This window comes from Procambarus clarkii, chromosome 63 (genome assembly GCF_040958095.1).
Source record: "Procambarus clarkii isolate CNS0578487 chromosome 63, FALCON_Pclarkii_2.0, whole genome shotgun sequence".
NCBI lineage: Eukaryota > Metazoa > Arthropoda > Malacostraca > Decapoda > Cambaridae > Procambarus > Procambarus clarkii.
The window spans coordinates 10,958,440-10,970,702 of NC_091212.1; the positions used below are offsets into that span (position 1 = coordinate 10,958,440).

The following is a 12,263-nucleotide window of genomic DNA, read 5'->3' on the forward strand; positions in this document are numbered from 1 at the left end:
TTGTACAACATTACACGGCTTCGATGCTCGTAACCATACAGCCCATGGTAATGCATTTACCATCTTTGTTACCAAAACACAAAATCTCTACCAAGCACAATACTTCTCTACTCACTATAGACACAAGACAATTCAAGTCATACAAATGATGCTTGTAATAAGTAATATTCATATAAAAATAAATGTATAGTGGGGTCCGTCTAATTACCACAAGCTACACAAGCTTCACAAAGCTTCCTGGCAATACGTTAGTAATGAATAAATATGATAGGTTAGGTTAGGTTGACCTGACCTGACCTAACCTGACCTGACCTGACCTAACCTGACCTGACCTGACCTGACCAAACCTAACCTAACCTAACCTAACCAACGCTTGGATCGGCGACTTGATTTGGCGTCACCAGCTCTTTATTTTTGTCAAATTTCTTTATAAAAAGATACTTTTTCAGATTAAAATTATGTTTTTTCGTGTTGTACATTCAGCACCAACATTATAATGAGTAAATATATCATATTTATTCATTACTAACGTATTGCCAGGAAGTTTTCTGAAGTGTGTGTAGCTTGTGGTAATTAGACGGACCGGAAAAAAATGGTCGATTGGACCGTCGACTTCCTTTGGCATCATCAGCAGCTCATTTTCGTCTAATTTCGTTATAAAATGATACTTTTTCAGAGTAAAAATATATTTTCCATGTTCTACATTCAGCACCAACATTATAATGAATAAATATATCATATTTATTCATTACTAATGTAATGCTAGGAAGCTTTGTGTAGCTTTGAGTAAGTTTGGGTAGCTATGGGTAATTAGGCGGACCCGATGTACTGGGCCGACCCGCGGTCACTCTCTTGAACTCTGACCTGTAGTCCTGTACACTCTACACAGGTCTATCGTGCTTGCTTCCCTCCTCCTTCCCTCCTCCTTCCCACCTTCCTCTCCACCTTTCCTATTCTCTTACACGAAGGAAAATCTCCACCCGGATCCCAACCTTCGCCATCTTGCATGGTGCAGAAATCTATAATTCACAATAATTTATAATTCACTGTGTCAGGGGACAGGAAGCCAGAGTGTATTCATACACATCTGGCTTTTATTGAGGTCTCTAGCTACCCCCCCCCCCTCAAGGTTGAATTACTGACCCCACCCAGGATGTAATTAACCCTATAACAAGCTGACTAATTCTTGAATACTACTCACTGATAGGTGAACAGAGGCCAATAGGCCTTCTGCTGTTGTTGTTGTTATAGAAGATTCAGCTACTCGGAACAAGTTCCAAGTAGCACCGGCTATGGTGAGCCCGTTGTGGACTTACCTGGCACAGGACCTGGCAGTTGCCTTCATTCTTATGTTCCATTGGAAAATATTAACAGTTTGATGGTTGCTTATCTAAATGTTACCTACACTGGCAAATATATTTACTATCGTGTTAAAGCATATTTAACACGCTTCTACACTTTTTAATTCATTCACGTTAAAAAAAAATACACATTGCAAGTTTTAGCAAACGCTCTCATTCCAAGCTGAACATTTCCTACACCATTTATTAAGAAAAGTTTACTGTACCAACAAAGTTTTCGCCCGTTCCCATAAATATATTTCAGCCCTTAAAAACTTAGAAATACTATTCAACGCTACTATAAACTACTTTCTAAACTACTAGAAAATAGATTCCAATAAACAGGAGGAATGTTGGAACGCTCATGTGCCCAATAGGTTCTAACACTTATGTGCTCTGTTTACTATATTTAAATGTGATTTTTGGTCTGTGATTTATGGATTTCTACTCCCTGGATTTAGGGTCCCTTGAGGGACTTTAAGGAGGGGGGGGGGAGGGAGTAGAAAGAGCCTAAGCTACTCTATCTTTTTGAGATGTACATCAGTTTCCTCAATAAACTTACTTGAAGTTGAAGGATCAGGAGTTCGACCTTGGGGGGGGGGGGGCGGGAGGGAGCCTCGATACAAGCCTTGATAGAAGTATATATATATATATTCAGTTGAACAAATCCACAAGGGCCGTGACGAGGATTCGAACCTGCATCCGGAAGCATCCCAGACACTGCCTTAATCGACTGAGCTAAGTACGGCCTAAGTACAGTATATATTCAGTATACACACACACACACACACGCTTCCTGTCCCTCACAACGGTAATTATCACACACACACACACAGAGGGATACTCAGAGTGGACATAGACGAAATGTTCACACGGAATAGTAACAGAACGAGGGGACATGGATGGAAGCTTGAAACTCAGATGAGTCACAGAGATGTTAGGAAGTTTTCTTTTAGCGTGAGAGTAGTGGGAAAATGGAATGCACTTCAGGAACAGGTTGTGGAAGCAAATACTATTTATAATTTTAAAACCAGGTATGATAGGGAAATGGGACAGGAGTCATTACTGTAAACAACCGATGCTCGAAAGGCGGAATCCAAGAGTCAATGCTCGATCCTGCAGACACAACTAGGTGAGTACTAGGTGAGTACACACACACACACACACACACACACACACACACACACACACACACACACACACACACACACACACACACACACACACACACACACACACACACGGGGACACAGGTGGAAGCTGAGTGCCCAAATGAGTCACAGAGATATTAGAAAGAACTTTTTTAGTGTCAGAGTGGTTGACAAATGGAATGCTTTAGGAAGTGTTGTCGTGGAGGCTGACTCCATACACAGTTTCAAGTGTAGATATGACAGATCCCAGTAGGCTCAAAGAACCTGTACACCAGTTAATTGACAGTCGAGAAGCGGGACCAAAGAGCCAAAGCTCAACCCCCCGCAAGCAAAAATAGCTGAGTACACACACATTCAAAACCAAAGTGGTCACTTTTGACAGGTTTTTCTACCGTGACTTAACCGGCAAGTCTGATTGATTGGTGCCATCGCCTCACCCCACCACCAGATCTGCTCTACCAGACAACATGTTCTTTCCAATACTAAATAATAACTGGCAGAAGACCCATTAGGTGAGGTGGTGAAGGCGTCCAAGCTGCTCAGGTCTGCCCAGACGAGGGTCGTGACGGAGCAAGAGGCTGTCAACAATTAAGACTTATCTTGAAGGTTATCTCGCGTTATGTTATTGATTGACGAAGACTTACCTCTTGACGGGGGCGGGGAGGAGCTAGCCAGGAAGTGTGGGCTGAGGGAACGAGCGTGGGTCGCAGCTTCCGTCTCCGCTCCTATGGTCCAGGCTCGACCTGTCCGCCATGCACACATCAACACACAAGGACCAACATAAAATAAGAAAATAAAAGTGTAAAAATAAAAATGAGGTGAGAATGTACATGCTGGATGCTATATATATATATATATAATTAAGAGACATGCAATGGTGGAACACAGGAGACCTCGGGGCAGGTGTGGGTGACCACAGCCCACCTCGGGGCAGGTGTGAGTGACCACAGCCCACCTCGGGGCAGGTGTGGGTGACCACAGCCCACCTCGGGGCAGGTGTGGGTGACCACAGCCCACCTCGGGGCAGGTGTGGGTGACCACAGCCCACCTCGGGGCAGGTGTGGGTGACCACAGCCCACCTCGGGGCAGGTGTGGGTGACCACAGCCCACCTCGGGGCAGGTGTGGGTGACCACAGCCCACCTCGGGGCAGGTGTGGGTGACCACAGCCCACCTCGGGGCAGGTGTGGGGTGGGGGAAGGGAGGCTGGGAATCGGTATAAATAGTGCTCGAGGCATCCAGGGGAGAGGCAACACAGACTGATAAACACTAAGCCACCCCCCAAGAGTTGGCACGGGCATGAATAACCCGTAAGGGGCAACAGAAGCGGGTCATATATTATCATGCAAGATGGTGGAACAATCCCCCCTCCCCCCTCCCCCCACCCCTAGCCCAAACTCTCCCAACCCCACTTCCTGCATCACCACACTTTATCACAAAACGCAAGACAAATGGGACGGGGGGACCTTTGACAAGCCGCCAGCTTCCTGTCCTCGTCGAGGCCACCAGAATGCTAGTGGCCCTCGGGTAAACAAAACAATTTCACCCACCCTACCGAACTAAAAATTTCCGGTATATTTGGTCATTCAGCCTCTGATGTCAGTCATATGATGCCCGTGACTTCACTCACCACTAATGATGGACGTCTCCGTTACTTAACATAAGGTGGCACTTTACGTCTGGTGGCACTATAGTTCATTGTACATTATCTAGAACAAATACAATAATTAATGGCTAACTTTCGTAAACTCAGCTATTTCCGATTTACGATTTTTTTATATAACCCGCTTAGGTATGCGCAGCAATGTGCGGCTGCCATATTCTATCTATGTCTATCGTGGATAGATATGGCGTCTATCTATGAGTTCATCTAATATAACCATTTTCTAGGATAGTCATACGTGATATCGAGAGAGAACGTGAGATACGAGACTAATCTATTAATGAGCCGGGCATTTTGCAATCTCCAGGTAAATCACAATAATATCTACACTACACAATAATAACTCCCAATATACCTGAGTGTATGTTGCGGTTACAGAGCTCAAAGTAACCTATATACCATTTGGTCTGAAATCATTAATAACAAGGCAATTTTTGAGATTGTGGTAAGTGTATGTCCCAGCTCTTGTTCACACAGCTTATAATTGGAATGTTTGCCATTGGGGAAGTGATGTCTGGGGTACAAGTGATAGAATGAGCAGCCCAGCGGGTTTTCTTCCTATTGGGGAGTGTTGTACATGCTACTATGGCGGCGTGTCCACTCACAGGATGAGTGACGTTGTCCAATACTGTCACTATGGCGGTGTGTCCACTCACAGGATGAGTGACGCTGCCCAATACTGTCACTATGGCGGTGTGTCCACTCACAGGATGGGTGACGCTGCCCAATACTGTCACTATGGCGGTGTGTCCACTCACAGGATGGGTGACGCTGCCCAATACTGTCACTATGGCGGTGTGTCCACTCACAGGATGAGTGACGCTGCCCAATACTGTCACTATAGCGGTGTGTCCACTCACAGGATGAGTGACGCTGCCCAATACTGTCACTATGGCGGTGTGTCCACTCACAGGATGAGTGACGCTGCCCAATACTGTCACTATAGCGGTGTGTCCACTCACAGGATGAGTGACGCTGCCCAATACTGTCACTATAGCGGTGTGTCCACTCACAGGATGGGTGGCGCTGCCCAATACTGTCACTATGGCGGTGTGTCCACTCACAGGATGGGTGGCGCTGCCCAATACTGTCACTATGGCGGTGTGTCCACTCACAGGATGGGTGGCGCTGCCCAATACTGTCACTATGGCGGTGTGTCCACTCACAGGATGAGTGACGCTGCCCAATACTGTCACTATGGCGGTGTGTCCACTCACAGGATGAGTGACGCTGCCCAATACTGTCACTATAGCGGTGTGTCCACTCACAGGATGAGTGACGCTGCCCAATACTGTCACTATGGCGGTGTGTCCACTCACAGGATGAGTGACGCTGCCCAATACTGTCACTATGGCGGTGTGTCCACTCACAGGATGAGTGACGCTGCCCAATACTGTCACTATAGCGGTGTGTCCACTCACAGGATGAGTGACGCTGCCCAATACTGTCACTATGGCGGTGTGTCCACTCACAGGATGAGTGGCGCTGCCCAATACTGTCACTATGGCGGTGTGTCCACTCACAGGATGGGTGGCGCTGCCCAATACTGTCACTATGGCGGTGTGTCCACTCACAGGATGAGTAGCGCTGCCCAATACTGTCACTATGGCGGTGTGTCCACTCACAGGATGGGTGGCGCTGCCCAATACTGTCACTATGGCGGTGTGTCCACTCACAGGATGAGTGGCGCTGCCCAATACTGTCACTATGGCGGTGTGTCCACTCACAGGATGAGTGGTGCTGCCCAATACTGTCACTATGGCGGTGTGTCCACTCACAGGATGAGTGACGCTGCCCAATGCTGTCACTATGGCGGTGTGTCCACTCACAGGATGAGTGACGCTGCCCAATACTGTCACTATGGCGGTGTGTCCACTCACAGGATGAGTGACGCTGCCCAATACTGTCACTATGGCGGTGTGTCCACTCACAGGATGGGTGGCGCTGCCCAATACTGTCACTATGGCGGTGTGTCCACTCACAGGATGAGTGGCGCTGCCCAATACTGTCACTATGGCGGTGTGTCCACTCACAACGGAGGGACCCTGGGTTCAATCCCCAACAGGCAGAACAGAAACGGTTGGGCATGTGTCCTTTTTTTACCTGATGCCCCTGTTCACCTAGCAGTGAAATAGGTAGCTGAGAGTTAGGCCTAAGTACAGCTTTTTTTGTTTTAGCTGTTGTTGTTAAGGATTCACTATCTGGAACAAAAAGTTCCAAGTAGCACGGGCTATGGCGAGCCCGAAGTGGACTTTTGTTTTAGCTATTGTTTACCTTTCCATTCTGTTTTCTGAGGTTGTAAAATTGAGTTAACTGTGTGAAACAAATGTGTGTCGTCAGAGGTGGTGGGTGGGGGGGGGGGGGGGGGGGTTGTAAAGACCTACCTAAACCTTACCCAACCTATTTCAACATATCCCAAGCCAACCTAATCCAACCGAGCCCAACACAGCCTAATCCAACCGAGCCCAACACAGCCTAATCCAACCGAGCCCAACACAGCCTAATCCAACCGAGCCCAACACAGCCTAATCCAACCGAGCCCAACACAGCCTAAAATAATCAAAATACTTATCAGACGACTACATATGCCGTTTGAAAACAGAAAACGGCCTATTGTCGAAACGTCAGTGTTTACGATTTTTAATATGTTGTTCCATTCAAAAACGTGAATTTCCTCAAATATAAATTAATATTATAATATATTAGCATATTGTGGATATATAGGCATAGGTTAGGTTAGGTGTTTATAGGTTCTGTTGGCGATTATTTGTATTTGTAGTCCGTGGGTGATGCATTTACAGCGTTGTGATTCGAACAACAGTCGTCAGTGAAGCACTTGTTCCGGATTTGTTCGAACGTCAGCAGTTGTGAGTCGTGTGTAAACCGTTTTTCATTCATAAACAGCGGGTTTGGCGGGTGCATGGAATCACTTTTGGATCTTTGTTTGGAGGACGGGTTGCACAGCTGATGACGTTCGAACACTTCCGGAACAAGTGCTTCACTGACGACTGGTGTTCGAACCACAACGCTGTAAATGCTTCACCCACGGACTACAAATACAAATAATCGCCAACAGAACCTATAAACACCTAACCTAACCTATGTCTATATATGCACAATACAATAATATTAATTTATATTTGAGAAAATTCCTGTTTTGAAATAACACCATGTAAAAGTTTATGAATGAGTCTGTGGGGGTCGACCGCTGGATGGAATGGACTTGAGTCGAGGACGGATTGGAGGCTTGAGCGCCCCCCCCCCCTGCTGTCACCCGGCACAGTGCGGGGAGCCTATAGGCACTTAGTGACTGTGTACTGTGACTTCTACAGGTCACAGAATGAACATAATGCCTCTCCTACCACCAAAAAAAAAAACACGTTTGACGCCTTTAAATAATAATCTAGATACACATTCTTATAGACGACCATATATACACACATTACATTAACACAACTACACCAGGTACACAGGTAGTACACATGTGTGGTACACAGGTAGTACACATGTGTGGTACACAGGTAGTACACATGTGTGGTACACAGGTAGTACACATGTGTGGTACACAGGTAGTACACATGTGTGGTACACAGGTAGTACACATGTGTGGTACACAGGTAGTACACATGTGTGGTACACAGGTAGTACACATGTGTGGTACACAGGTAGTACACATGTGTGGTACACAGGTAGTACACATGTGTGGTACACAGGTAGTACACATGTGTGGTACACAGGTAGTACACATGTGTGGTACACAGGTAGTACACATGTGTGGTACACAGGTAGTACACATGTGTGGTACACAGGTAGTACACATGTGTGGTACACAGGTAGTACACATGTGTGGTACACAGGCAGTACACAGGTAGTACACATGTGTGGTACACAGGTAGTACACATGTGTGGTACACAGGTAGTACACATGTGTGGTACACAGGTAGTACACATGTGTGGTACACAGGTAGTACACGTGTGTGGTACACAGGTAGTACACGTGTGTGGTACACAGGTAGTACACGTGTGTGGTACACAAGTAGTACACATGTGTGGTACACAGGTAGTACACATGTGTGGTACACAGGTAGTACACATGTGTGGTACACAGGTAGTACACATGTGTGGTACACAGGTAGTACACATGTGTGGTACACAGGTAGTACACATGTGTGGTACACAGGTAGTACACAGGTAGTACACATGTGTGGTACACAGGTAGTACACATGTGTGGTACACAGGTAGTACACATGTGTGGTACACAGGTGTCGCAACACCTGCGATACTTACCGAAACACCCGTGTTTCTTCATCAGCTTCTTCTTAGAGAGGATCTTCATGGCCTGTCGAGAGAGATAATACATGTTAATGACAGCCAGGTGGTGCTGATAGACACGAGAATGACAGCCAGGTGGTGGTGCTGATAGACACGAGAATGACAGCCAGGTGGTGCTGATAGACACGAGAATGACAGCCAGGTGGTGGTGCTGATAGACACGAGAATGACAGCCAGGTGGTGCTGATAGACACGAGAATGACAGCCAGGTGGTGCTGATAGACACGAGAATGACAGCCAGGTGGTGCTGATAGACACGAGAATGACAGCCAGGTGGTGCTGATAGACACGTGAATGACAGCCAGGTGGTGCTGATAGACACGAGAATGACAGCCAGGTGGTGCTGATAGACACGAGAATGACAGCCAGGTGGTGCTGATAGACACGAGAATGACAGCCAGGTGGTGCTGATAGACACGTGAATGACAGCCAGGTGGTGCTGATAGACACGTGAATGACAGCCAGGTGGTGCTGATAGACACGAGAATGACAGCCAGGTGGTGCTGATAGACACGAGAATGACAGCCAGGTGGTGCTGATAGACACGAGAATGACAGCCAGGTGGTGCTGATAGACACGAGAATGACAGCCAGGTGGTGCTGATAGACACGAGAATGACAGCCAGGTGGTGCTGATAGACACGAGAATGACAGCCAGGTGGTGCTGATAGACACGAGAATGACAGCCAGGTGGTGCTGATAGACACGAGAATGACAGCCAGGTGGTGCTGATAGACACGAGAATGACAGCCAGGTGGTGCTGATAGACACGAGAATGACAGCCAGGTGGTGCTGATAGACACGAGAATGACAGCCAGGTGGTGCTGATAGACACGAGAATGACAGCCAGGTGGTGCTGATAGACACGAGAATGACAGCCAGGTGGTGCTGATAGACACGAGAATGACAGCCAGGTGGTGCTGATAGACACGAGAATGACAGCCAGGTGGTGCTGATAGACACGAGAATGACAGCCAGGTGGTGCTGATAGACACGAGAATGACAGCCAGATGGTGCTGATAGACACGAGAATGACAGCCAGATGGTGCTGATAGACACGAGAATGACAGCCAGGTGGTGCTGATAGACACGAGAATGACAGCCAGGTGGTGCTGATAGACATAGTCACACAAAAGAACTATCTAAACAGGAGGATGGGTTTATATATATATATATATATATATATATATATATATATATATATATATATATATATATATATATAAACTGGCTGCCTGTCCCCCCGACACAATGAATTATTAATTATGAATGATGCGTTGTACAGTAATGTGGAGATTACACTACATGAGACCAGGAGGCATGGCAGGATGTGCAGAATACCCCCGTTGAAGAGCAGAGGTGCAACAGGTACTCTGAGAGAGAACTCTATCAACATCAGAGGCCCGAGACTGTTCAACACGCTTCCACTACACATAAGGGGCATAACTGGCCGACCCCTCACAGTGTTCAAGAGAGAACTCTATCAACATCAGAGGCCCGAGACTGTTCAACACGCTTCCACTACACATAAGGGGCATAACTGGCCGACCCCTCACAGTGTTCAAGAGAGAACTCTATCAACATCAGAGGCCCGAGACTGTTCAACACGCTTCCACTACACATAAGGGGCATAACTGGCCGACCCCTCACAGTGTTCAAGAGAGAACTATCAACATCAGAGGCCCGAGACTGTTCAACACGCTTCCACTACACATAAGGGGCATAACTGGCCGACCCCTCACAGTGTTCAAGAGAGAACTGGATAAACACCTCCAAAAGATACCTGATCAACCAGGCTGTGACTCATACGTCAGGCTGCGAGCAGCCGCGTCCAACAGCCTGGTTGATCAGACAACCAACCAGGAGGCCTGGTCGGAGACCGGGCCGCAGGGACTTTCATCCCCGACACCTCCACAAGTCACACAGATGGGTCGCTACGTCACACAGATGGGTCGCTACGTCACACAGATGGGTCGCTACGTCACACAGATGGGTCGCTACGTCACACAGATGGGTCGCTACGTCACACAGATGGGTCGCTACGCCACACAGATGGGTCGCTACGCCACACAGATGCGTCGTTACGCCACACAGATGCGTCGCTACGCCACACAGATGCGTCGTTACGCCACACAGATGCGTCGTTACGCCACACAGATGCGTCGTTACGCCACACAGATGCGTCGTTACGCCACACAGATGCGTCGCTACGCCACACAGATGCGTCGCTACGCCACACAGATGCGTCGCTACGCCACACAGATGCGCTGCTACGTCACACAGATGTATTGGCACGTTTCACAAATTAAATAAAGGAACTCTAGGGAAGTAAACTCAGATTTACCTCCTTGAGTGAAATTATTTTCAGGACCGCTGAAAAATACATACACAAACTCCTTCAGTGACATGTTTAAAAGAAAAATACTACCAACATACACACACAAATACACACACACACATATTGTGGTGGATCTCGTATAGTGTGGAGGCTGGTGTATATTGCGTACTGTGGAGAACAGTATGGTGTATACTGTTGAGAATGGTGTATGTGTATTGTGCGGCCTGTTGTGTGTACTGTGGCATAGGGTGTCACCTCCCAGTACTCACATAGTGGGTGTCGTCCTCCTCGTTGTAGGCCAGCTTCACAATACCATACGACCCCTGGAAAGATACAACAGTTTACCTTAAAAACCTCCTCACAGCGTCACAGTTTTCTATGAAGCCCCGTCTCCGAGGCTACGCCAAATTAGCAACTATGTTATTCCATCTATCGTCAAACTATTATGCAAGACGAGCAGCATATCAAAAAGGTTCATGCAATGACATCAACAAACTCCTAGGAGTTAACTCTGTCAGCAGAACTATTTATATATCTTACGTGAGTGAATGTAAACACATTCAGAATTCAGAGACGACTCAAATTCAAATTTCAAATTCAAATGTTTATTTAGGTATACTACTCCTATTACAAGTGTTCAGGAAATGTGTAAATACTTCATTCATGTTGCTGTAGTGCCAGAAAGGTTATAGCAATATATTCAAAGGTTGCATATGTTCATGAGTTTAAGCTTTCTACAGCCGCCCACAGGATGGGTATGAAGTCCACTACCACCCGCAGGATGGGCATGGAGGTCCACTACCACCCATAAGATACCCATGGGCTCCCCCCTGACCATGGGGCACCCCCCCCCCCTTCCACCCTGACCCACATGGGCGGGCACATTGTTAAAGGTGTATATATAATGAAAGGCAAATATTGCGCCACAACATCCAGCCCTAACTAACAACACTAAACTAATATATATATATATATATATATATATATATATATATATATATATATATATATATATATATATATATATATATATATATATATATATATATATATTGTACCTAGTAGCCAGAACGCAGTACTCGGCCTACTATGCAAGGCCCGATTTGCTTAATAAGCCAAGTTTTCCTGCATATATATGTTTTCTAATTTTTTTATGAAATGATAAAGCTATTCATTTCATTATGTATGAGTTAATTTGTTTACATTTGAGTTAAAACTAACGTAGATATATGACCTAACCTAACCATCCCTACCTAACCTAACCTAACCTAACCAACGCTACCCTACCCTACCTAACCTAACCAACCCTACCCTACCCTACCTAACCTAACCAACCCTACCTAACCTAACTTAGCCAACCCTACCTAACCTAACCTAACCAACCCTACCCTACCCTACCTAACCTAACCAACCCTCCCTAACCTAACTTAACCAACCCTAC

The 12,263-nt window shown here is 46.5% G+C and overlaps 1 protein-coding gene across 3 annotated transcripts in view; it reads right to left on the bottom strand.

Annotated features, from left to right (window-relative positions):
* The window catches only part of LOC138349786 (uncharacterized), a 62,768-nt gene that overhangs the window by 22,329 nt on the left and 28,176 nt on the right, over window positions 1-12,263 (bottom strand). For 2 of the 3 annotated variants that reach the window (XM_069308701.1, XM_069308702.1), the window contains exons 3-5: window positions 11,092-11,145; window positions 8,441-8,492; window positions 3,136-3,234 (exon numbers count right to left, since the gene is read on the bottom strand). In XM_069308701.1, the coding sequence (XP_069164802.1) occupies window positions 3,136-3,234; window positions 8,441-8,492; window positions 11,092-11,145 (205 nt within the window). The remainder of the gene's footprint in view (window positions 1-3,135; window positions 3,235-8,440; window positions 8,493-11,091; window positions 11,146-12,263) is intronic. The other variant, XM_069308703.1, reaches the window with a different exon arrangement.